The sequence below is a fragment of the Pleurodeles waltl genome, chromosome 7 (genome assembly GCF_031143425.1).
Source record: "Pleurodeles waltl isolate 20211129_DDA chromosome 7, aPleWal1.hap1.20221129, whole genome shotgun sequence".
In the NCBI taxonomy this organism is placed as follows: domain Eukaryota; kingdom Metazoa; phylum Chordata; class Amphibia; order Caudata; family Salamandridae; genus Pleurodeles; species Pleurodeles waltl.
This window is the reverse complement of record NC_090446.1, coordinates 1,344,441,775-1,344,468,767: the sequence shown is the minus strand read 5'-3', so window position 1 is coordinate 1,344,468,767 and position 26,993 is coordinate 1,344,441,775. Positions and strand designations below refer to the sequence as shown.

The 26,993-nt window shown below is 46.6% G+C and overlaps 1 protein-coding gene across 3 annotated transcripts in view; it reads left to right on the top strand.

The window, feature by feature from the left end:
* Positions 1–26,993, top strand: part of PRPF31 (pre-mRNA processing factor 31) — a 100,418-nt gene that overhangs the window by 65,299 nt on the left and 8,126 nt on the right. For all 3 annotated transcript variants that reach the window (XM_069200736.1, XM_069200734.1, XM_069200735.1), the window contains 2 exons: positions 526–654; positions 1,338–1,436. In XM_069200736.1, the coding sequence (XP_069056837.1) occupies positions 526–654; positions 1,338–1,436 (228 nt within the window). The remainder of the gene's footprint in view (positions 1–525; positions 655–1,337; positions 1,437–26,993) is intronic.

Below are 26,993 nucleotides of genomic sequence, written 5' to 3'. Positions count from 1 at the left end.
ACATTTTTTCACTATACAAATGCACAAAGAAGTCTTAAGTTTTCAAGCAAGGAGTGAAGCACTTTGTTTCAAAGTAAACATTTTTTAAATCCCACAGTTTTGCAGTGTAAGTGGTATGTCTAGGAGTATGAATAGAAAAAAGAGCTGCCTTCATTCCGAATAGCATACAGAATGCTAATGTCTTTGTTTTGGTATACAGTGTGCTTCTTCAGTGGTCCAAATGTTCTCTAGATTTGAATATTTGTCCACGTGTAGCATTTAATCAGTAAGGGTATCTGGCTTTTATTTCAGGTATTACTGCCCTTGCTTCAGGTTTACTTATCCACAAAATGTATGCACGAAGTATTCATTCAAAAAGTGCTTAGAGAAGTAAATGCATAGGCAAGCGGCAGACTATATTTTCTTTGACATTTGTTACATTTTCATTATTGAATATAGATGGACTTGAGTCATTGTTTCTTGACTACTTTCTAAATCTTTATGGCTTGTGTGTTTTTTTTTTTTTTTTGTTCTTCAAAACACTAGATTGAAGAAGATGCCTATCAGGAGGATTTGGGATTCAGCCTTGGGCACTTGGGGAAGTCTGGAAGTGGACGGATCCGACAAGCTCAGGTCAATGAAGCTACAAAGGCTAGGATCTCCAAAACTCTGCAGGTAAAGACATGTTTTGAGAGACGTGCCAGTTGGTTGGGGTGTTAGATACTGGCATGCTGCACCTCACTGGACTTAGTGCCTACCATGATTCCAGTAATGGACTGCCTCTTTGGCTTACTGTGTAAGTGAAGGGCAAATAGTGTGGCCCTGTGTGTGGGAATTATACTGCTGTAAAAGGTGAAGAGTTGAGATTGGTGGCCAAAAAAGCTGCAAAGTGAATTGCCTCTACGTTTTTCAGAGGATCAAGGTTGAGATTGAACCCTAAAGTGGCATCCTCCTGTTTGAGGCCCGCAATTTTACTTTGAAAGCAGGGCAGTGAATATTTGCAACAGACTAAGCAGAACAAACATAAAAAACTGGGGATTTTACAAATACAGAGTTGGGCTATCCATGTGGTGTGACATCTGTTAAACTGGACAGTGAAAGCCTGAACAAACATGCTAGTATTAAGGAGTGATATCTGTAAGCAATAGCTATCTGAACTGCTTCCAAACACTTACTCCTTAGTATGTTTCAGGACAACATGAGGATTCTTGAATAGGATCGATATCTGTCCCTCTGATCTGCTGCTCTTTGGACACACCTAGGAGGCCCCTTAAGGTTGCTTAAGTAGCAGTCTGTTAATTTAGTCACACTGATGAGTGTGTTGTAAATTTGCCTTTTGTGTTTTTCTTTCCACTCAGCGCACATTGCAGAAGCAGAGCATGGTGTATGGTGGCAAGTCAACGGTCCGGGATCGGTCTTCTGGAACTGCATCCAGCGTAGCTTTTACTCCTCTGCAGGTACGCCCTGATTCATTCCATACGACATCCAGGCAGCTGCTTTGTAATTTTAACACATTATGCAGCTTTTAAATAAAAGTTAGTGCACAAAACCCTGTGAAGCAGCGACCGCTACCAGAAATGTTAACCCAGGATTAGGCCATGACAGACCGAGCAGTGCTAACGCCATCCTTAGATATTTTCTTCATGTTTGTTGTCATTGAGTTGCTGATACAGTAAACGTTGTCCTGTAGTAATGGTTTAAGAACTGATGTGCTCAGTCAACAGATTATCCAGCACTAAGAAACCGCATGACCATAGAGCAGTGGTCTTCAAACTTTTTAATGCCGCGCCCCCCCAGTTGAAAAATAAAAATCATTAGGCCCCCCCTCATAAATTTTCACAATTATTTTAGAAGGATGGCAATGTTTAAATAGGTCTAGACCTATTTAAACATTGCAGTTAAGTACTGTTACCTTTTTAAAACTGCAATAACATGCTTCTGTTTCAAACAAAGGCATGTTATCTGTATAATATTTCTTTTGGCCAGAGTTTGGCGCCCCCCCTGGGATCACTTGAGGCCCCCCAAGGGGGGCTCGCCCCCCAGTTTGAAGACCTCTGCCATAGAGCATACTGTTCAAATGTTCATACTTCATTTCTAATTGGCTGTTTCCAGACCTATATCTCTTTTGGGACAAATCCTCAAACAAAGTTGCTTAGACTTCCCTACATGCCCCTGGAAGGAGAATAGCCGTATTGCTCATTAAGCATTTGTTTAAATGTTATGAAGCCATTACCCTCCAGGCAATGCCACTATAGCATGTGAAGATTTAAAATCCGGTTTGACACTGTGAGAAAAAGGTATTTTAGCAGGGATGGCAGGGCTCATTCTATCAAAAATGTAATCTTTATTTCTATACGTTCCTAACATGTTGAAAAACGAACATTACAGCACGATTTAACTGAACAAACAGTCCATGATATGTATCGGTTTAAAAAGATGATTAACTAGAAAAATGGAGCAAAAGCAGAGACATAAAGAATATTTTTTTCTGTTTCTGAAAGAATGGAAGAATTACTTGGGGAACAGCAAGAATGTTAGAGGTTTACTGTATGGCAGAGTTAGGAATACACAATTCTAAAGGAACCACATCTAGGACACATGCTCGCACCCATTTTCCTAGGGGCCAAGAAGTGTGGTCTGTGGTGTGGTCGGGATAGGGTGTTGGTGGGGGGTTTGGTGTAAGGGGGCATAGGAGAAGCCAAGAATGTACATGGTGTGGTCTGTAAATCATGGAGATACGTTAAGGGTTTCATTCCATACTGCCCTCTAAATTAAGCCCCTGGTCTCTAAAAGAGACAATATTGTGTTATGCTGTAGCTGACTTGCTTATCCTTCTATTGCACCTTAGGGTAAGCCTTCTGTGCTTGCCATCGCCAAGTGTACAAAATAAGTAACTTGGTAATTGAAGTGAAAAGAACTGCACAACATGAAACCAGAAAACACGGAATTAATCCCGGCTTACCCTCTTGACTGAATTGTGTGATCCTTGGCAGTTGTTTTATTTCACTTTGCCTCCCTTTTCTTCATTTTTACACATACGAGCACCTTGATATACATAAATTCAGGATGGGTGCTGAATAAACACCACCTTGTGTTTGATTTAATAAACTATAATGTTGTCCATGTATAACAGCCAGGCAGCCAGGAAGGAATTAAGGCAAGACCCCAGAGGTGGTCCTGTGTTTTAGTTCACTATTGGCATTGTTGACAAGGGGTGAGGGGCAGCAATGTTTCAAGTTCATATTTAAAAAGTATCACTTAAAAAAATAATTATAAATGCAGTAATAGCTGATATACTGAGGTGAAACACTGCTGCATGTTAATGAAATCTGCTTTGACTTTTGAAGAGTTTACCATATTTTTACACGTTTGTTGCAAAATCTCTTTAAAAATGGTGTTTCTACAGTTAAATGGTGCAGGAACCTTCTTTGCTTTTATTTTACTTCAGTTAGCCTATAGGTACATTGCCTGTTTAGTTAATATCTTTCTGAATGATAGTGTCAGTTAAGTTAACAGCAGTTTAGTACCGCTGTTCACCAGGGGACAGCATGTAAAGGCCAGGAGGGCCACAGGCACAGCCTCTGGGCTGTACTTTGAAGTATCACAGTTCTACGAGAACCACAAGGAAGAAAAGACCATCGGAGCAAACCAAGAAATGTGCATTAAGCACCACCATATTAAGAAATGATTAATGCAGGGTTGGTAAACAGAAGAATGTGGTAGAGACAAGGAACTCCACGTTTTAATACAATATATAGGTAATGGGATTTAAACACAACGCCACTGAGCTGAGTTCCAAGAGCTAATGGAGTCTTAATAAATATGAAATAATCTATTAAAAGTTTGAAAATGACTAATTGCAAATGTAGACTGATGCCCAATCTGCGGTCACATTTTTGCACTGTTAAGCCCTATCTCCTGACCACAGTGGTGTGTTATGCTTTCTCCACCACTCAGCCTCTTACTTTAACTTAATTCCTGTAGAAATATGGCTATCTATGTAGTGTACCAATGTAAGGGAACACTATGCAGATAGTCTAGGCGACCCCTATTGGTTTACAGGGATTACAATAATAGTCCTAAATGCTTTCTTTTGTGGTAGTGTGGGCGAGCAGTTTAGGCTTATCAGAGGGTAGTGCTAAGAATTTGTCGAACACACAGTCAATAAATGAGGCACTCACTTAAGAAGAAACTTGAGACCAATTAAAAAAAAATAACAGATTTTTATCTTGATTTAGACTGCAAGATCAGGTAAGTACTTTTCGAAATAGCGTTATTTGAACAGTTAAAAAATACAGCTGTCCGATGCGAGGCCCGAGCCTCGCATGCAGTAATGGTATCCTATGGAGGAAACATATACTGCACAGGGTCACTTGCAATCAACTTACAGGGCTGTTCTTATGGACTTGAGGTAAGTAGGGGCTAAGGTCTTGAACCACCAGCAGTTTTGGGTTACCTGCCCTGGTGTGTCTGGGTGTACAGGCGCTCCCAGCGGTGGTAGCCTCGGACGCTACATGTTAGTCAATCGGAGCAGTACCTGGAATGAGGGCTCTGTTCTTGAGGGTCTCTGGGGCCTGGGAACACCGTTGGTTGGCTGGGTCTTGGTGCAGAGTTACTTTGTCTGGCGGCTCACGGTGTTAGTTGCTCTCACTTCATCGGGTCAAACTGGTGATTTGGGGAGGAAGAGGTATGGGGGGGGAGAGAGAGAACAGGGCAGCAGGGCGACTCTGTGCTGGCCTTGGTGATGATGCTGATGTCTTCGTCAGTAGATCAGTCTTTGCGGTGTTGGTGTCCGGCATGGACACTAAACAAGCCGGAGTGCTTGCAGCTGGTTGGGACTGGTGCAGGGAGGCTCCAGGCAGGCTCAGTGTCTCAAAAACAGGCTATTTCGACAGGGTTGCACTCCTGGGCACTCTGGATCCTCTTCTTTGCGTGATGCTCCCTCGGTAGACCTGATGGTCAGCAAAAGGGAGAACCGGACAGATGCAGTTGGTGCCTGGAAGTGGCTCCTCCACTCCAGGAGAGATTCTGATTGGGGGTCGAAGTGCTGGCAGTCCTCCAAGGCTCTGGGTTGATGCACAGCTGCTGGATGAGTCTGGTCTTTGCAATTGTCAGGACAGAGGCAGGTAAGTGGGGTTTTATGCCAAGTCTTCAGCAAGTCTACTGCTCTTGTCGTCGGCTCTTCTTTGTCATTCTTCTCTTTGTAGTCGAGTGAATCTGAAGCCCTGGTGTCAGGGGGCCACCTAAATACTAAATTTAGATGTGTTTAGGGTATTAGCCAATGGGCTACTTGCCCTTGGGGTGATTACACCCCCTATATGACCACTTCCTGTGGGGAGTGGGCGTAATGCTGTCCCAGAATTCCTAATTACACTAAAAACAAGATGGTGGAACCCTTAGTTTGTGAGCACATCGGACTGTCCACCTTAGGTGTGTGACTAGCCTGGTAAGAACACATGCCTCCTTGCATAGCTAATTTCCTGTCTGTCCTGGTGCCAAATGGGCCTCAGGGTAGGGGCTGACATTTGCCAGGTCTGGTGGGGGGAGTGGAGGGGGAGGGGGGGGTACAAGGGCCGCTTATCAAAGAGGGCAGAGTCTTTGAAGTCTCTGGCCTTTGTAATGCTGATTTACTAGCTATCCTGCTGGAGGAGGTGATAACACCTTCCTCCAGAAGAGGCATTGTTCTGAGGGCAGGGGCTCTCACCTCCAGTGGGTCAGAAACTCGACTGTGGTGGCAGGCTGGTTGATACCAGTCAGTCAGCACACTAGAGGACTAGTAGGTTTCAAGGGCCACCACTAAGGTGCCTCTGGGTGCATGTCCTATTAAATCCAGTACTGGCATCAGTATAGGTTTATTAGGAAGAGGTGTTTCATGCCAAACACCCTAGGTTTCAGTGAAGCCATTTTGTAGCTGGGCAACTGGTGATGCCCAGTGCACACCCAAATATGGCTTCCATGTTCACTTGAAATTTCTAGCAATAGAACTAGACATCACAGGGGCATATTTGCTCATGTAGGTATGCCCTCGTATCATATGTATTATAATGCACCCTACCCTAGGGCCCTTGCGGCCTGCTGAAGGGGTGACTTGCATGTGAGACATGCAGTGTGGGCATTGCACACAGGGTGTGTGCAATGTTGTGTTTCCACAATGATTTATACCATTTCATGCATTCTGCAGTGGCAGTCTGCATGTAATTTGTAGAGAGATCCATTATGATGGCATAATACATGCTGCAGCCCTTAGGGTCCCCCTTTAGTACTCATGCCGAGGTACCAGGGGGACCATTTACTAGGGGCATACAGGGGCGCTAAAGTTTTATGCCAATTGTACACAATTGAGTATTTCATTTATAGGGGAAAGAACTGGCACTGGAGCCTGGTTAGTAAGCTTCTGTGCACTTTCAGAGTCAAAAACCAGCATCCAGTAGTTCAAATGGGGGCAAAAAGTGGGGGGGGACATCTGCAAAGAAAGGTCCAGTGTAAGAAAGTGCCTGTTTTTGACATGGTTGTCCCACACTTTTTGCTTGGTATCTGATGTAATTTCGACTGAAAGTGCACTGGGTTCCTGCTAACCAGGTCCCCAGTGTCTAGCCTTTTTCCCAAAACTGCACAGTTGTTTCCTCAATTGGCAAAACCTTTAGCACCCTCTAAGTCCCTAGTAAATGGTACCCCTGGTACCTAGGGCCTGGGATACTAAAGAGGGTCCCTAAGGGCTGCAGCACAAATTGTGACAAACTAAGGGACCCTTCACTAAGCACATGACAGGCTGCCCTTTCAGGCTGCGTGTCTTGGTGCAGATAAGTGAAAACATAACAAGGCACACAACCTGTACCAGCAGATATGCCCCTACTATGTCTTTGTTGATTCTCAGACTTAATAAGTGACCAGGGAAGCCATTTCAAATGCATGTGCAGGACACTGGTTAGTACGAATTCCCCAGCTACATGATAGCTTCCCTGGATATGGATGTTTGGTATCAAACATCTCGTATTGGCGAACCCCCACTGATGCCAGTGTTCGATTTAATAATACATACACCCAGCGGGCACATTAGAGGTGCCCCTGAAACCGTCTCTGGTGTGCTTTTGACCAGTTTCTGCCGCCTGAGACACCGTTCTGAATCCCTAGGGTGAGAGCTTCCCCCCGACCACCACCAGAAAGGCAGATCCTGATGACCTAAGAAGACCCAGAGCTGCGACAGCAGAAGAGGAGAAAAGAAGCAGCTGACCTGGTATCAACCCCACCGACCTGTCTGCATCCTTCAACGAAATCTGGACCAAAGTCGACTTGTCCTTTAGCTGTGACTCCAGAAACCCGGGAGGACTTCCTGCCTTCAATAAAGACTTAAGACATCCCATAAACAGGGAACCTGTTTCCAAAAACCTCTAAGGAAGGACTCTGAAGCCTCTGGAACTGCCAAAAACAGATACTTGAAGTCACCACTGCACCCGCTGTCCCTGACCTGAGGTGAATTGGACAACCTGTGCCAAAAAGGTTCTCCATTTCATCCCTTCTGAACTCCCCAAAGTCGTCTGCAGCTTCTGTAGCTTGCGCCCTTTCCCGCAGCTTCTATGATGAGAGAAACCCTACACCTAAATCAACCACTGCACCCGTCGCCTCTGGCCTGAGTTAAAGTGGGTCCCTAGTGTCCACGAAGTCCCCCAGCTCTCCTGAGCTTGAGTCCATTGTGGTTTCACCCCTCCTGGACACCCTGAAGAGGCCTGCAGCCTCCGACCACAGGACCCTTCAACTGCGAGTGCTCCCAGACACAGAAACCTCGCACCAAAGGACACCTCTGCACCCGGCACCCTTGATCTGTGGTGAAGAGGACCAAAGGTGCATCTACATCCCCAAGCACCACAGGTTTGTAACCTACCTGTTGGTTGACCTCGACTGACCTCGTAGCCAGAGCCTTCAGCATTTTTCCACAGAGACAGATTTCCATTGAAATACATTGGGCACCCAATACTGTACTACACCTCTGCACCCGGCCACTGAACTGCTGCCCGGCCTAACCTGACCTGTTGGTGTGGTCCTAAACCTTGCTCAATAGTTACCTTAAGTCTCGGAGAGTGATCAAGTAACTCGTTATACAGTACCTGATTGCAGAACTTGTTTTTCCTCCCATAGGATAACATTGCAGAACTCAGAAGTTGCGATGTGTCCACTTTTTAGAGTGAGAAGTATTCCTATTTAAAAACACATTCACCAGAACAATTTTTCTCTAATGCCTAAACCTGTATAAAGATACTTGGAATTCTTATAAATTGGTGTGGATCTCCTTTTTTGAGCAGTCTCATTTATTGACTATTCTATGTATTTGTAGATGTCTTGCGCTCCTCTGTGTTAAGCCTAAAGCTGCTCGACCTCACTATGCCTAGATAGAGCACTTTGGGATTGCATAGCAAGCCCTCTCCGCTCACTGGGGCACCCCTGGTCCCGTTACACGTTATTCACATACCACATAGGGTGAGCTTCCTACATCTAGTTTCCTACAGTTCCAGATTCTGTCATGGCATGAAACATTAAAGCTTGCTTATAAGTGATACCCATACGGTCGGGCATTCTGCTGTGTTATACTTGTGCTGCTGAGTAATTTTCCAAGCCTGTACTAAGAATCAGACTTTTTTGTTTTGTTTATTAAGGCCTTTGCATTCTTTCTGCAGCAGTTCATTTGGCTTATTGGTGCTTTCCATTAGCCCTCCAAGAGCAGCTAAGGCTGCAGGTTATATGTTTATTATGCACCCTGCTTTAGAGATGTCTAGTTCTCAAATCTGGGTATTTTGCCTTTTGATGTTTATATACAAATATTTTTCAAATTGGGTGCAAAACACTTCAATATCTCTACTCCTCATTAGCTACATCATTAGCCGTGGAGGTGTTTCGTTTCTTTTATTGTTCCTGACCAGCTCTAAAACTTTGCCAGTAAAGCAACATCTCCCTCCACCCCCAATAGAAGAGTGGGTTATTTTGGTTTAATTCACACAAGGCTAGTCTACGGACCAAATTGCTCTTGTTCCATTTGCATCATGTGAACAGTATGTTATGTGGATTTGTAAAGCGCAGCTTATCAGTAGGTAGTGTATCTAGACACTTCTCGATCTTGAGAAACCGGTAATTCTTCACTTCTTCCAGGAACTTGTACCACTCTTCTTTTTCCCGTGCAGAAGCTGCTGCTTTGTTTTAAGGATCTTCCTTCTGCCTTGTATGCAGGCAGCCAGGTCCCATTTCTTGGATGCACCATAGATAGGATGGCTACCTTAGTATTATTGGTTGAATTGTCTAAGTCTCAAAGGTCCTACTTATGTGCAGTAGGTTTTGTTCTATCCACTGACTTATTGTGGTACAGCCTTTCCTGTTGTGATGTGTGTTCTGGTAAAGCTGACTCCTTTTTCCCTTAGTTTGTGTGTGTTGTTTCGGTCACTTTAGTGTTGTCTTGCGATTAATGCTTATACATTGGTTTTCCTTCAGTGATGTCTATTTATTGTCAAAATGTGGGCTTTTGTTTCTCTCTGCCCATCAAAAACCACTCCAGTTTTCTGTCTTGGTTTCTTAGGATCACTATTATTTGCGTCCAGGAACCCTGCTGAAGTATTGCATGCAAAGACACATTTGGTAAGTGTAGGAAGTTGGCTCTGTATGCACTATTTCAAAGTAAGGAATAGTATGCACAGAGTCCAAGGGTTCCCCTTAGAGGTAAGATAGTGGCAAAAGAGATAATACTAATGCTCTATTTTGTGGTAGTGTGGTCGAGCAGTAGGCTTATCCAAGGAGTAGTGTTAAGCATTTGTTGTACACACACAGGCAATAAATGAGGAACACACACTCAGACAATTCCAGGCCAGTAGGTTTTTGTATAGAAAAATATATTTTCTTAGTTTATTTTAAGAACCACAGGTTCAAGATTTACATGTAATACTTCAAATGAAAGGTATTGCAGGTAGGTACTTTAGGAACTTTGAATTAGCAAAATAGCATATACAGTTTTCACATAAATGACATATAGCTATTTGAAAACTAGACACAGTGCAATTTTCAACAGTTCCTGGGGGGAGTAAGAGTTTGTTAGTTTTTACAGGTAAGTAAACCACCTACGGGGTTCAAGTTTGGGTCCACCGTTGGGGGTTCAGAGCAACCCCAAAGTTACCACACCAGCAGCTCAGGGCCGGTCAGATGCAGAAGTCAAAGTGGTGCCCAAAACGCATAGGTTTCAATGGAGAAGGGGGTGCCCCGGTTCCAGTCTGCCAGCAGGTAAGTACCCGCGTCTTCGGAGGGCAGACCAGGGGGGGTTTTGTAGGGCACTGGGGGGGGGGGGGGGGGGGGGGAGACACAAGTCCACACAGAAAGTACACTCTCAGCGGCACAGGGGCGGCTGGGTGCAGTGTGCAAACAAGCGTTGGGTTTTCAATAGAAAGCAATGGGAGAACAAGGGGTCTCTTCAGCAATGCAGGCGGGGGGGGGGGAGGGGGCTCCTCGGGTAGCCACCACCTGGGCAAGGGAGAGGGCCACCTGGGGGTCGCTCCTGCACTGAAGGTCGGATCCTTCAGGTCCTGGGGGCTGCGGGTGCAGTGTCCTTACCAGGCGTCGGGTTCTTAGAAGCAGGCAGTCGCGGTCAGGGGGAGCCTCGGGATTCCCTCTGCAGGCGTCGCTGTGGGGACTCGGGGGGGGGGGGGGGGTCAACTCTGGCTACTCATGGTCTCGCAGTCACCGGGGAGTCCTCCCTGAAGTGTTGTTTCTCCACAAGTCGAGCCGGGGGCGTCGGGTGCAGAGTTGCAAGTCTCACGCTTCTGGTGGGAAACGCGGTTGTCTTGAAGTTGCTTCTTTGGAAACAAAGTTGCAGTCTTTGGTGAACAGGGCCGCTGTTCTCTGGAGTTTCTTGGTCCTTCTAGAGCAGGGCAGTCCACTGAGGCTTGTTCTCCACAAGTCGAGCCAGGGGCGTCGGGTGCAGAGTGCCAAGTCTCACGCTTCCCGCGGGAAACGCGTGTTGTTTCAAAGTTGCTTCTTTGTTGCAAAGTTGCAGTCTTTGGTGAACAGAGCCGCTGTCCTCGGGAGTTCTTGGTCCTTCTAGATGCAGGGCAGTCCTCTGAGGCTTCAGAGGTCGCTGGTCCCTGTGGAAAGCGTCGCTAGAGCAGTGTCTTTAGAAGTGGGGAGACAGGCCGGTAGAGCTGGGGCCAAAGCAGTTGGTGTCTCCGTCTTCTCTGCAGGTTTTTCCGTTCAGCAGTCCTCTTCTTCTTAGGTTGCAGGAATCTAGTTTCCTAGGTTCTGGGGAGCCCCTAAATACTGAATTTAGGGGTGTGTTTAGGTCTGGGAGGGCAGTAGCCAATGGCTACTGTCCTTGAGGGTGGCTACACCCTCTTTGTGCCTCCTCCCTGAGGAAAGGGGGGGCACATTCCTATCCCTATTGGGGGAATCCTCCATCTGCAAGATGGAGGATTTCTAAAAGTCAGTCACCTCAGCTCAGGACATCTTAGGGGCTGTCCTGACTGGCCAGTGACTCCTCCTTGTTTTTCTCATTATCTCTCCTGGACTTGCCGCCAAAAGTGGGGGCTGTGTCCAGGGTGCGGGCATCTCCACTAGCTGGAGTGCCCTGGGGCATTGTAACACGAAGCCTGAGCCTTTGAGGCTCAATGCTAGATGTTACAGTTCAACACCCAGAGCAGGCTTTTGTTTCTGTCCTCAGAGAGCACAAAGGCCCTCACCACATGGGGTCAGAAACTCGTCTCTCAGCAGCAGGCTGGCACAGACCAGTCAGTCCTGCACTGAACAATTGGGTAAAATACAGGGGGCATGTCTAAAATGCCCTCTGTGTGCATTTTTTTATAAATCCAACACTGGCATCAGTGTGGGTTTATTATTCTGAGAAGTTTGATACCAAACTTCCCAGTATTCAGTGCAGCCATTATGGTGCTGTGGAGTTTGTGCATGACAGACTCCCAGACCATATACTCTTATGGCTACCCTGCACTTACAATGTCTAAGGTTTTGCTTAGATACTGTAGGGGCATAGTGCTCATGCACCTATGCCCTCAGCTGTGGTATAGTGCACCCTGCCTAGGGCTGTAAGGCCTGCTAGAGGGGTGACTTATCTATGCCACAGGCAGTGTGAGGTTGACATGGCACCCTGAAGGGAGTGGCATGTTGACTTAGTCATTTTCTCCCCACCAGCACACACAAGCTGGCAAGCGGTGTGTCTGTGCTGAGTGAGGGGTCCCTAGGGTGGCATAAGACATGCTGCAGCCCTTAGAGACCTTCCCTGGCATCAGGGCCCTTGGTACCAAAGGTACCAGTTACAAGGGACTTACCTGGGTGCCAGGGTTGTGCCAATTGTGGAGACAATGGTACATTTTAGGTGAAAGAACACTGGTGCTGGGGCCTGGTTAGCAGGGTCCCAGCACACTTCAGTCAAGTCAGCATCAGTATCAGGCAATATGTCTGTGGTTATGTCTGACCAATGTTTGTGGTATTTTGTTAATCTCCCCCCTACAGGCAAAAAGTGGGGGGTAACTGCAACAGGGAGCCATTTCTTTACAGCAAGTCTCAAGGCATATCTGACAGCTCATACCTTATATAGGTTTGAAATACAATGGTTTGCTCCCTGCCACATTCTGTTGCACACCACAAGCACAATTATTCATGCTTGGACTAACCACTAACTTCCCTAGAGGCCATATGTCAGTTGGTTATTTCTTGGACCTGTTTGTGTTCTTTTTACCAAAATTCATGCCCCATCTTCTCTCCCCCCCCCCCCCGTGAGTCTACTTCTGTCTCATCTATATTTTTTGTACAAGATTGTGTCTGTTCGCAAGATGGAGTTACTGTAGACATTTCTATTTCCATAGTATCTATTTATGTTCACAACATGAAGGCTAAAATGCTGGTTGTTGATAAATGGTCTTTCCCTCACTCAAATATTCTGTCACGCAAAGTTTCCATCTGAAGAAAAAGTTAGTAACCTTGAGTAACACTTTTCTGATGTAGCTTCCTTCAGGTTCCTTATCATCCTGCCTACTTGCCCATTTTGAAGAGTGGCTTCCAGTGATTAATAATGAGGTGCCAAGTTAGTTTTGGGCACTGCACTCCTACATTGTCAGGCTTGTCTCTTCCCCGGAGAGCATGGAAACAAGAACGGAGTCTGAGATCCAGGTGGTGCCATATACAGCTCTATGATGTTGCATCTGGAAGAGTTCAAGGTGTTATGGTAGAACAACCACACCGCCTGCTGGCATGGGAGGGCTATTTCACATTTTCAGATCTAGTCTGGTGCTGTGGGTCATTGAAGAACGAGGAATCTGCAGATGCAGTCCCCACTAGAAAGATTGTTAGGATAGGGGAATTAACCTTTTGTTCTGTTGGCCCTTTTTTCCATCAGCTACTTTATAAGCAAGTTAATTTGCTCGAAAGTTTTTTCATTGCTTCACTTCTAAAAGTATTTTGTTTTAAACAGGTCCTCTGGATGCATTACTTTGTATGTGTGCTAATAACAAATGCACTACTGCTGGCTACAGTCATGTTTATTTAAACACATTGAACATCTTGGCATGAACAGTGTGTGTGGTGTTTTTTATGTTGTTGTTTTTTTTTTAATCCATTTCCAATTTTAAAACAATTGTTTCACTTGTGTCACACCAATCACTTGTGTCCTTTTTAACTAAAGAAAGCATGACACAGTTAATTGAAGTTTAGTGTTCAGTTGAGGACCAGTAGTGAGCCAGTGTTCACTATATACCTTTGCATTTGAGAGTAGAGGTGTCTCCGCATTTCCGGATGCTTAAAAACAAATGGAGGTAGAAGGCACCCACAGCAGTTATTGGGGCCACCAGTAACTGCTGGTAATGGTCTGCTTCAAGGTTAGTAGTGGCAGAGCCTTTAAGCAGCAATATCTTTGAAACCTATCATTCAGGGAGACCATTCCAGTGGTTTAGAATCTGGGTGACCTCTGCCGAGCATAACCAGTCCCCTTGCCTGGGTTTAAAGACCTACTGTGTAAGCTTGGCTGGAGCAGAGAAGGGGAGGGGGGGGCAAGGGGCAGATTGAAGTAGTCTCACCTTTCCCAATTTGTGAAGTTGGTGTAGCAGCTCCTTGATCCAGCTGTGAATGTTCTACTCCAGGACAGCAAGGCTGAGACTGTGATTGAGCAGTCTGTTGCACTGTCACCATTCAGCAGGCTGGGTCTTGTGCACTTTTCCTGTGGATCAGGTCCTTCCTCCTGAGATTACAGTCCAGCCTATCCCTCGCATTGATGAGTCTTCCTTCTCTTCTAAATTAAAGTTACAAGCAGATTGCGGTTGCTATTTTGGACTTAGTCCAAGTCTGAAGCGAGAAGGGCACCCCAGCAGTTTCCATGTCTAGCTCTTATAATCTTCTCCCTTGGGCTGGTGCACGGGCATCATCCATGTTGCTAGTACACTAGTACAAAAGATCTGAACTGGATCTGGCCTGCCAACAAAGTTATACCAGTTTCATGAAGGGAACTGGCAGGGTTTGTAAATGCAGACTGAGGGTTTCTTGAGCGAAGTAGACGTTTGAGTCCAGTAGATTTCAGCACTTACCAGTCAAGATACACACATTACAGACACCCTTAAGACCTTCCCAAGTTATAAGGGACTGCTTTTGGAGAGCTGGTGTGCATCTTCCACAGAAAACCTACAGGTAAACATGGCTGTTTCCCTGATTAGAAAACAAGCCGGCACCACAGAAGGAAGGAGTGAGAAAGCAGGTGATGGAGACTGCATTGATTTCGCTTTTGATGGGAGGCTTCTGTCCAGGATTATGCCAAGGTTGCAAGTGTGGTCTGTGGGAGTGGGTGCTGGTACTAGTCCGATAGGCCATCAGGATTCGTTCCACAGGGAGATGGCATTACCGAAGATCAACACTCCTGTTTTGTCTGTGTTGAGTTTTAGGCAGTTGTTAATCATCCAGTCTGTGATGTCTGTCATGCAGCTGCAGACGTTTGGCTCTTTGTGGTGGAGGGGTCTTCTGATAGTGGGAGGATGACCTGTGTCTCGTCTGCGGAGGATATGTTTATTCAATGAGTTCTGACGATGTTAGCCAAGGAGGTCATGTAGATGTGGGACAGTGTAGGGATGAGCCTCGAGGGATACTGCAGATGTCCTAGTTGAAAGGTGGTAAGTGGGTTCTATGAGTTTTTACAGTGAGGACGGATGCAATCCATTTGAGGAGGTCTCCTTTGATTCTGATGTGATCAAGCCTTTTAATAATGGTTTGGTGGGATATGGTGTCAAAAGGTGCTGAGAGGTCGAAGAGGATCAGGGCTGCCGATTCTTGCTGGTCAAGGAGGGTTCTGGTGTTGTCAGTGGCAGCGATCAGGGCGGTTTTGGTACTGTGGTTGGTGCAAAATCTGGATTGGGAGGGGTCCAGAAGGTTTTTAATATCCAGCTGTTCTGAGTTTGTGGTTGATGGCCTCTTAGAGGACTTTGGTGGGAAAGGGGCGTGGAGCGATAGGACGGAAGTTCTCAAATTCGCTGGGGTTAGCGGAAGGTTTCTTGAAGGGGTTTGACTTGTGTGTGCTTCCATACTTTGGGAAAGGTGGCTGTGGTTATGGATAAGTTGAAGATGGCGGTGAGCTTGTTGCTGATCATCTTGCTCCCACGGTTGAAAATGTAGTAGGGACAGGTGACACTGTGTGCTCCTGAGTATGGCAGAGTTCATGATAGCTGTGGTATTTTGTGTGGTGAACTGGTCCCAGGTAGTGAGCAGGTGGTCTGAGATAGTATCAGGGTTTGCATCCATGGGAAAGAGGAGGCTGACTTTGTCGGCAGTGATGGGTTGGGGTTTGAGGTTTTTGTTGATGGTGGAGATCTTGTTGTGGAAAAAGTCTGCCAGTATGTCGCAGAGTTCCTGAGAAGCAATTATGTTTTTGGTGGCTCAAGGTTGGAGAACTGAGATATCTGACATTGTCTATTGTAACAATTGTATGTGATCTTAAGCTGTTTTATTTATTATGATGTGCACTTTTATGGCTGTTAGCCAAAATAAAGTATTTGTAAATAAGTTTTTAACTATGTTGAAGAGTTCCTTGCTGTGGTGAGAGCGGGCTTCGATGCGATCGGCAAGTGCGCTCCTTTTAGTCTTTCAGTAATTGGTGGTATTGGTTGAGAGACGACTTGAAAGTGGCTCGGTCTATGGGCTCTTTGCTATTGCACCATTACCTTTCTAATTGCTTGCAGTTGGGTTTCATTGTTCTCAGTTCTTTAGTGTACCAACTGGCCAAATCTCCTTCAAAAATTAGTATTTTTTTGCTAATCATGAACATATATCCTTCAGCTCCAAACACTGACTGGGATGGGGTGTGAAAGACCTCAGTGGCGGAGGCTCTCCTCAGAAATGTAACCGCTTAAGAGAAGAGACTGGGTTTTCTATTTGAGTATGGGTGAAGCAACATGTCGCTAGGAACCATAAGTTATTTTATGGTTGGAGGCCTTTGTTTGGCTGAGTTGTCCGTTTTTCTTAGATGAAGGTAAGCTAGAAGAGAGGTCATTTGGCTTCTGGGAGAGACTAAATACATGTGTGAAGTTGAAACACAAGGACTGGGAAACTACCTCAAATTGTTTAGAGAAAATATATGGAGTCAAATGTACCTAATATCTCTCAGTACTCTTGTGCCTGTTCATTTATTGAAACAGTTGTGATTGAATAAGCAACTTGAGCATTTTTTTACAAGCTCATACCAACAACTTTGAGATGCTTTTATCACAGTTTGGTGTGCTTAGTAAAGGGCCCAATGACCCTTCACGACAAAGTACTGTATTTCATTGTCCTGGGTTTTGGGCAGTAATAACTGGAAAGAGTTGAGGCTTTACACTAAGTGGAAATGGTCAGGATCAAAGCATGCACTATGATTCCCAAAATAATGTTAAGTATCTTGAAACAAACAAGATCCCACCTCCTGTTCCTCAGGTCTACATGGCTCTGGAAGTGGACATGTGAACATTAGAACTGGCTAATGGGCTACTGGGGGTTGGGGGTCAGGGGTGCTTTCTACTGCCAAAACGGTACTGCAGACACCTTCAACTAAAGCAATTGAGATTTCTATAAATAAGTTATGAATAAAGGGCTGGTACACACCATTTTATTTTAACCATTTTTATTGATATTTCAGTATTGCAACACATTACAGAATACAATACAATGCAGGAGCATTAGTTATTGTGAGTTGTGTAAATCCATCATGTACAAAACAGGATGTGTGGGAAGAATTGCAAGAGTAAACTATTCATTTCTCATTCAACATACAGTAAAACAAGAAGTGAACCAGCATGTGATGAGATTTTTACCTTTGTTGCAGAGTCCTAGTTACACAACCTCTTCAACCGGATCTTGGGCTATACCAATATATAATGTTTACCCCAGTCTGTAGTGGTGTGTACGGTGGGGTGATCTGCACTCCTGTCATCGGGGACTGTAGTGACTTGACTGGTTAAAAAGAGAATCTTTAGGTGCTGTCCGGGGTGGCATTAAGTGTCAACGGGTGAGCATGAATTTCAAATAACAATGTTTCCCAGTCTGCATCCATGGGCTACTTGCAGAGGCCTCGATTTTCCTCTCTTCTCAAGGCTACTGTTTCCGCTCAGCCCCTCTTAAGTGTTGCTGCCCACCAGTGGACTGTACTAGTTAGCATGTGGGATTTCCAATGCATAGTTATAAGTCTACAGGCCGCTAGTAGCACCAGATCAAAAAATCTATTGTTGGCAATGGCGACCAGTGATTTTTTTGGATGAGGCCAAGCAGTGACCCCTCCAGCGAGCACAAGTCAGTGCCCTGTAACCCTTTCTATTTTGGTGTGTATTTGGGTCCAGTAACTTACAGTCCCAGAACATGTTTCATGCCAGCCCCAGGTGGCTGACATTGTGGACATGCTGGAGACGGAGGCAGGCGTGAGGTTACGCTCAATGCAGAATGTTATGCTGGATATATTGAAATTTTGCATTTCGCGACGCCCACCTGGGGTATTTTAGAGCTGTCTCCCATTCCTGAACAGTGAATTTTCTGTAGTAATGTAATAGGGGTGTTGAGGTTCTCATTCACCAATAGGGTTACCCTCGAGAGATCAAACTACTCCAAAAACTTGCACATGTTGTCGTACCTGACAAATCCTGGAGTATCGTATAGTGTGCTTGTTTTTCTTCACTGCGGACCGAGCTAAACTACACACACTCAAAATAATCTCTGGAATGCAACTCTTAATCTAGGAAATACATTTAATAAATCACTTTGCGAGGCTCGTAAAGGAAGGTCAGTACAACTGAAAACGTATGTTTTAAAATGTGCCATAATGGAATGAAAACATGTACAAAGAATCTTCAATCTAAAAACAGCAAATATATATATATTCGATGGCATGTGTAGCTGCAGATACACATGCTGTGCATTATCCTGCCATCTAGTGTTGGGCTCGGGGTGTTACAAGTTGTTTTTCTTCGAAGAAGTCTTTTCGAGTCACGGGATCGAGTGACTCCTCCCTTTCGGCTCCATTGCGCATGGGCGTCCGCTCCATCTTAGATTGTTTTCTTTCTGCCATCGGGTTCGGACGTGTTCCTCTTCACTCCGTGTAAGGAAATGCCTCCATGGCATGGTTACCCCCTGACTTTTTGCCTTTGCTGATGCTATGTTTTGAATTGAAAGTGTGCTGAGGCCTGCTAACCAGGCCCCAGCACCAGTGTTCTTTCCCTAACCTGTACTTTTGTCTCCACAATTGGCACACCCTGGCATCCAGATAAGTCCCTTGTAAATGGTACCCCTGGTACCAAGAGCCCTGATGCCAGGGAAGGTCTCTAAGGGCTGCAGCATATCTTATGCAACCCTGGGGACCCCTCACCCAGCACAGACACACTGCTTGCCAGCTTGTGTGTGCTGGTGAGGACAAAACGAGTAAGTCGACATCGCACTCCCCTCAGGGTGCCATGCCAGCCTCTCACTGCCTATGCAGGTATAGATAAGTCACCCCACTAGCAGGCCTTACAGCCCTAAGGCAGGGTGCACTATACCATAGGTGAGGGCACCAGTGCATGAGCACTGTGCCCCTACAGTGTCTAAGCAAAACCTTAGACATTGTAAGTGCAGGTTAGTCATAAGAGTATATGGTCTGGGAGTCTGTCAAACACGAACTCCACAGCACCATAATGGCTACACTGAAAACTGGGAAGTTTGGTATCAAACTTCTCAGCACAATAAATGCACACTGATGCCAGAGTACATTTTATTGTAACATACACCCCAGAGGGCACCTTAGAGGTGCCCCCTGAAACCTTAACCAACTACCTGTGTAGGCTGACTGGTTTTAGCAGCCTGCCACACTCGAGACATGTTGCTGGCCACATGGGGAGAGTGCCTTTGTCACTCTGTGGCTAGTAACAAAGCCTGCACTGGGTGGAGATGCTTATCACCTCCCCCTTGCAGGAGCTGTAACACCTGGCGGTGAGCCTCAAAGGCTCACCCCCTTTGTTACAGCGTCACAGGGCATTCCAGCTAGTGGAGTTGCCCACCCCCTCCGGCCACGGCCCCACTTTTGGCGGCAAGGCCGGAGGAGATAATGAGAAAAACAAGGAGGGGTCACTGACCAGTCAGGACAGCCCCTAAGGCAACCTGAGCTGAAGTGACTCTGACTTTAGGAATCCTCCATCTTGCAGATGGAGGATCCCCCCAATAGGGATAGGAATGTGACCCCCTCCCCTTGGGAGGAGGCACAGAGGGTGTAGCCACCCTCAGGGCTAGTAGCCATTGGCTACTGCCCTCCCTGACCTAAACACACCCCTACATTCTGTATTTAGGGGCTCCCCTGAACCTAGGAACTCAGATTCCTGCAACCTAAGAAGAAGAGGACTGCTGAGCTGAAAAACCCTGCAGAGAAGACAGAGACACCCTCAGTGCACTATACCATAGGTGAGGGTACCAGTGCATGAGCATGGTACCCCTACAGTGTCTAAACAAAACCTTAGACATTGTAAGTGCAGGGTAGCCATAAGAGTATATGGTCTGGGAGTTTGTCAAACACGAACTCCACAACACCATAATGGCTACACTGAAAACTGGGAAGTTTGGTATCAAACTTCTCAGCACAATAAATGCACACTGATGCCAGTGTACATTTTATTGCAAAATACACCCCAGAGGGCACCTTAGAGGTGCCCCCTGAAACTTAACCGACTGTCTGTGTAGGCTGACTAGTTCCAGCAGCCTGCCACACTAGAGACATGTTGCTGGCCCCATGGGGAGAGTGCCTTTGTCACTCTGTGGCTAGTAACAAAGCCTGCACTGGGTGGAGATGCTAACACCTCCCCCAGGCAGGAGCTGTAACACCTGGCGGTGAGCCTCAAAGGCTCACCCCTTTGTCACAGCACCGCAGGACACTCCAGCTAGTGGAGTTGCCCGCCCCCCTCCGGCCCCGGCCCCCACTTTTGGCGGCAAGGCCGGAGAAAATAATGAGAATAACAAGGAGGAGTCACTGGCCAGTCAGGACAGCCCCTAAGGTGTCCTGAGCTGAGGTGACTCTAACTTTTAGAAATCCTCCATCTTGCAGATGGAGGATTCCCCCAATAGGATTAGGGATGTGACCCCCTCCCCTTGGGAGGAGGCACAAAGAGGGTGTACTCACCCTCAGGGCTAGTAGCCATTGGCTACTAACCCCCCAGACCTTAACACGCCCTTAAATTTAGTATTTAAGGGCTTCCCTGAACCTAAGATTTTAGATTCCTGCAACTACAAGAAGAAGGACTGCCTAGCTGAAAAACCCCTGCAGAGGAAGACCAGAAGACGACAACTGCCTTGGCTCCAGAAACTCACCGGCCTGTCTCCTGCCTTCCAAAGATCCTGCTCCAGCGACGCCTTCCAAAGGGACCAGCGACCTCGACATCCTCTGAGGACTGCCCCTGCTTCGAAAAGACAAGAAACTCCCGAGGACAGCGGACCTGCTCCAAGAAAAGCTGCAACTTTGTTTCCAGCAGCTTTAAAGAACCCTGCAAGCCCCCCCGCAAGAAGCGTGAGACTTGCAACACTGCACCCGGCGACCCCGACTCGGCTGGTGGCGATCCAACACCTCAGGAGGGACCCCAGGACTACTCTAAGACTGTGAGTACAAAAACCTGTCCCCCCTGAGCCCCCACAGCGCCGCCTGCAGAGGGAATCCCGAGGCTTCCCCTGACCGCGACTCTTTGAATCCTAAGTCCCGACACCTGGGAGAGACCCTGCACCCGCAGCCCCCAGCACCTGAAGGACCGGACTTTCACTGGAGGAGTGACCCCCAGGAGTCCCTCTCCCTTGACCAAGTGGAGGTTTCCCCGAGGAACACCCCCCTTGCCTGCCTGCAGCGCTGAAGAGATCCCTAGATCTCCCATTGACTTCCATTACAAACCCGACGCTTGTTTCTACACTGCACCCGGCCGCCCCCGCGCTGCTGAGGGTGAAATTTCTGTGTGGGCTTGTGTCCCCCCCCGGTGCCCTACAAAACCCCCCTGGTCTGCCCTCCGAAGACGCGGGTACTTACCTGCAAGCAGACCGGAACCGGGGCACCCCCTTCTCTCCATTCTAGCCTATGTGTTTTGGGCACCACTTTGAACTCTGCACCTGACCGGCCCTGAGCTGCTGGTGTGGTGACTTTGGGGTTGCTCTGAACCCCCAACGGTGGGCTACCTTGGACCAAGAACTGAACCCTGTAAGTGTCTTACTTACCTGGTAAAACTAACAAAAACTTACCTCCCCTAGGAACTGTGAAAATTGCACTGTGTCCACTTTTAAAACAGCTATTTGTCAATAACTTGAAAAGTATACATGCAATTTTTATGATTTAAAGTTCCTAAAGTACTTACATGCAATACCTTTCAAATGAGATATTACATGTAGAATTTGAACCTGTGGTTCTTAAAATAAACTAAGAAAAGATATTTTTCTATACAAAAACCTATTGGCTGGATTTGTCTCTGAGTGTGTGTACCTCATTTATTGTCTATGTGTATGTACAACAAATGCTTAACACTACTCCTTGGATAAGCCTACTGCTCGACCACACTACCACAAAATAGAGCATTAGTATTATCTATTTTTACCACTATTTTACCTCTAAGGGGAACCCTTGGACTCTGTGCATGCTATTCCTTACTTTGAAATAGCACATACAGAGCCAACTTCCTACATTGGTGGATCAGCGGTGGGGTACAAGACTTTGCATTTGCTGGACTACTCAGCCAATACCTGATCACACGACAAATTCCAAAATTGTCATTAGAAATTGATTTTTGCAATTTGAAAAGTTTTCTAAATTCTTAAAAGACCTGCTAGGGCCTTGTGTTAGATCCTGTTTAGCATTTCTTTTAGAGTTTAAAAGTTTGTAAAAGTTTGAATTAGATTCTAGAACCAGTTGTAGATTCTTAAAAAGTATTCCAACTTTTAGAAACAAAATGTCTAGCACAGATGTGACTGTGGTGGAACTCGACACCACACCTTACCTCCATCTTAAGATGAGGGAGCTAAGATCACTCTGTAAACTAAAGAAAATAACAATGGGCCCCAAACCTACCAAAATACAGCTCCAGGAGCTTTTGGCAGAGTTTGAAAAGGCCAACCCCTCTGAGGGTGGCAACTCAGAGGAAGAGGATAGTGACTTGGAGGAAAATTCCCCCCTACCAATCCTATCTAGGGAGAACAGGGTCCCTCAAACCCTGACTCCAAAAATAATAGTCAGAGATGCTGGTTCCCTCACAGGAGAGACCAACACCTCTGAAATCACTGAGGATAGCCCCAGTGAAGAGGACATCCAGTTAGCCAGGATGGCCAAAAGATTGGCTTTGGAAAGACAGATCCTAGCCATAGAGAGGGAAAGACAAGAGATGGGCCTAGGACCCATCAATGGTGGCAGCAACATAAATAGGGTCAGAGATTCTCCTGACATGTTGAAAATCCCCAAAGGGATTGTAACTAAATATGAAGATGGTGATGACATCACCAAATGGTTCACAGCTTTTGAGAGGGCTTGTGTAACCAGAAAAGTGAACAGATCTCACTGGGGTGCTCTCCTTTGGGAAATGTTCACAGGAAAGTGTAGGGATAGACTCCTCACACTCTCTGGACAAGATGCAGAATCTTATGACCTCATGAAGGGTACCCTGATTGAGGGCTTTGGATTCTCCACTGAGGAGTATAGGATTAGATTCAGGGGGGCTCAAAAATCCTCGAGCCAGACCTGGGTTGACTTTGTAGACTACTCAGTGAAAACACTAGATGGTTGGATTCAAGGCAGTGGTGTAAGTAATTATGATGGGCTGTACAATTTATTTGTGAAAGAACACCTATTGAGTAATTGTTTCAATGATAAACTGCATCAGCATCTGGTAGACCTAGGACCAATTTCTCCCCAAGAATTGGGAAAGAAGGCGGACCATTGGGTCAAGACAAGGGTGTCCAAGACTTCAACAGGGGGTGACCAAAAGAAAGGGGTCACAAAGAATCCCCAGGGGAACGGTGATGAGACAACCAAAACTAAAAATAGTAAAGAGTCTTCTACAGGCCCCCAAAAACCTGCACAGGAGGGTGGGCCCAGAGCCTCTTCACAAAACAATGGGTACAAGGGTAAAAACTTTGATCCCAAAAAGGCCTGGTGTCATAGCTGTAAACAGCATGGACACCAAACTGGAGACAAGGCCTGTCCCAAGAAAGGTTCCACTCCAAACTCCCATCCAGGTAACACTGGTATGGCTAGTCTCCAAGTGGGATCAACAGTGTGCCCAGAGCAAATCAGGGTCCACACTGAAGCTACTCTAGTTTCTGAGGGTGGGGTGGATTTAGCCACACTAGCTGTCTGGCCGCCTAACATGCAAAAATACAGACAGCAACTCTTAATTAATGGGACTAGAATAGAGGGCCTGAGGGATACAGGTGCCAGTGTCACCATGGTGACAGAGAAACTGGTTTCCCCTGGCCAATACCTGACTGGAAAAACTTACACAGTCACCAACGCTGACAATCAGAGAAAAGTACATCCCATGGCAATGGTTACTTTAGAATGGGGAGGGGTCAATGGCCTGAAACAGGTGGTGGTCTCCTCAAATATCCCAGTGGACTGTCTGCTTGGAAATGACCTGGAGTCCTCAGCATGGGCTGAGGTAGAACTAAAAACCCATGCAGCAATGCTGGGTATCCCTGAACTGGTGTGTGTGAAAACAAGAGCACAGTGCAAGGCACAGGGTGAACAAGTAGAGCTGGAGTCTGGAAGAATGGCCCAGCCTACCAAGAGGAAAGGAAAGTCAGTTGGGAAACCAACTGCAACACAGCAAAAGAAAGGGAACCTCTCTTCTCAGGAAGAAGTTCTGCCCTCTGAGGGAACTGAGCCTTTGGAGCTTGAACCTTATCAGGTTGAGCTCTTAGGCCCAGGGGGACCCTCAAGGGAGGAGCTGTGTAAGGGACAAGAAACCTGTCCCTCTCTTGAAGGCCTTAGGCAGCAAGCTGCTGAAGAGTCCAAGGGCAAGAAAAATGGAACACATAGGGTCTATTGGGAGGATGGACTCCTGTACACTGAGGCCAGAGACCCCAAACCTGGTGCCACTAGGAGAGTGGTAGTGCCTCAGCTGTTCAGAGAGTTCATCCTAACATTGGCCCATGACATTCCCCTTGCTGGACATTTGGGACAAACCAAGACGTGGGAGAGGTTAGTCAACCACTTCTACTGGCCCAATATGTCCAACATGGTTAAGGAGTTTTGCCTCTCCTGCCCCACCTGTCAAGCCAGTGGTAAGACAGGTGGGCACCCAAAGGCCCCCCTCATTCCACTTCCAGTGGTGGGGGTCCCCTTTGAAAGAGTGGGTGTGGACATAGTTGGTCCACTAGAACCTCCCACAGCCTCAGGAAATATGTATATCTTGGTAGTAGTGGATCATGCTACCAGGTATCCTGAAGCTATTCCCCTTAGGTCGACTACTGCCCCTGCAGTAGCCAAGGCCCTCATTGGTATCTTTACCAGAGTGGGTTTCCCTAAGGAGGTGGTGTCTGACAGAGGTACCAACTTCATGTCAGCATACCTAAAGCACATGTGGAATGAGTGTGGAGTGACTTATAAATTCACTACCCCATACCATCCACAAACTAATGGCTTGGTTGAGAGATTCAACAAGACATTAAAAGGCATGATCATGGGGCTCCCAGAAAAACTCAAAAGGAGATGGGATGTCCTCTTGCCATGTCTGCTTTTCGCTTACAGAGAGGTGCCACAGAAGGGAGTAGGATTCTCACCCTTTGAACTTCTGTTTGGTCATCCTGTAAGGGGACCACTTGCCCTTGTTAAAGAAGGCTGGGAGAGACCTCTCCATGAGCCTAAACAGGACATAGTGGACTATGTACTTGGCCTTCGCTCTAGAATGGCAGAGTACATGGAAAAGGCAACCAAAAACCTTGAGGCCAGCCAACAGCTCCAGAAGTTTTGGTATGACCAAAAGGCTGCACTGGTTGAGTTCCAACCAGGGCAGAAAGTCTGGGTTCTGGAGCCTGTGGCTCCCAGGGCACTCCAGGACAAATGGAGTGGCCCTTACCCAGTACTAGAAAGGAAGAGTCAGGTCACCTACCTGGTGGACCTGGGCACAAGCAGGAGCCCCAAGAGGGTGATCCATGTGAACCGCCTTAAGCTCTTCCATGACAGGGCTGATGTGAATCTGTTGATGGTAACAGATGAGGATCAGGAGGCAGAGAGTGAACCTCTCCCTGATCTTCTGTCATCAGACCCAAAAGATGGCACAGTAGATGGAGTGATCTACTCAGACACCCTCTCTGGCCAACAGCAAGCTGATTGTAGGAGAGTCCTACAACAGTTTCCTGAACTCTTCTCCTTAACCCCTGGTCAGACTCACCTGTGTACCCATGATGTGGACACAGGAGACAGCATGCCTGTCAAGAACAAAATCTTTAGACAGTCTGACCATGTTAAGGAGAGCATCAAGGTGGAAGTCCACAAGATGCTGGAATTGGGAGTGATTGAGCGCTCTGACAGCCCCTGGGCTAGCCCAGTGGTCTTGGTCCCCAAACCTCACACCAAAGATGGAAAGAAAGAGATGAGGTTTTGTGTGGACTACAGAGGGCTCAATTCTGTCACCAAGACAGATGCTCATCCAATTCCAAGAGCTGATGAGCTCATAGACAAATTAGGTGCTGCCAAATTCCTCAGTACCTTTGACTTGACAGCAGGGTACTGGCAAATAAAAATGGCACCTGGAGCAAAAGAGAAAACAGCATTCTCCACACCTGATGGGCATTATCAGTTTACTGTTATGCCCTTTGGTTTAAAGAATGCCCCTGCCACCTTCCAAAGGTTGGTGAATCAAGTCCTTGCTGGCTTGGAGTCCTTTAGCACAGCTTATCTTGATGATATTGCTGTCTTTAGCTCCACCTGGCAGGATCACCTGGTCCACCTGAGGAAGGTTTTGAAGGCTCTGCAATCTGCAGGCCTCTCTATCAAGGCATCCAAATGCCAGATAGGGCAGGGAACTGTGGTTTACTTGGGCCACCTTGTAGGTGGAGGCCAAGTTCAGCCACTCCAACCCAAGATCCAGACTATTCTGGACTGGGTAGCTCCAAAAACCCAGACTCAAGTCAGGGCATTCCTTGGCTTGACTGGGTATTACAGGAGGTTTGTGAAGGGATATGGATCCATTGTGACAGCCCTCACTGAACTCACCTCCAAGAAAATGCCCAAGAAAGTAAACTGGACTGTGGAATGCCAACAGGCCTTTGACACCCTGAAACAGGCAATGTGCTCAGCACCAGTTCTCAAAGCTCCAGATTATTCTTAGCAGTTCATTGTGCAGACTGATGCCTCTGAACATGGGATAGGGGCAGTTTTGTCCCAAACAAATGATGATGGCCTTGACCAGCCTGTTGCTTTCATTAGCAGGAGGTTACTCCCCAGGGAGCAGCGTTGGAGTGCCATTGAGAGGGAGGCCTTTGCTGTGGTTTGGTCCCTGAAGAAGCTGAGACCATACCTCTTTGGGACTCACTTCCTAGTTCAAACTGACCACAGA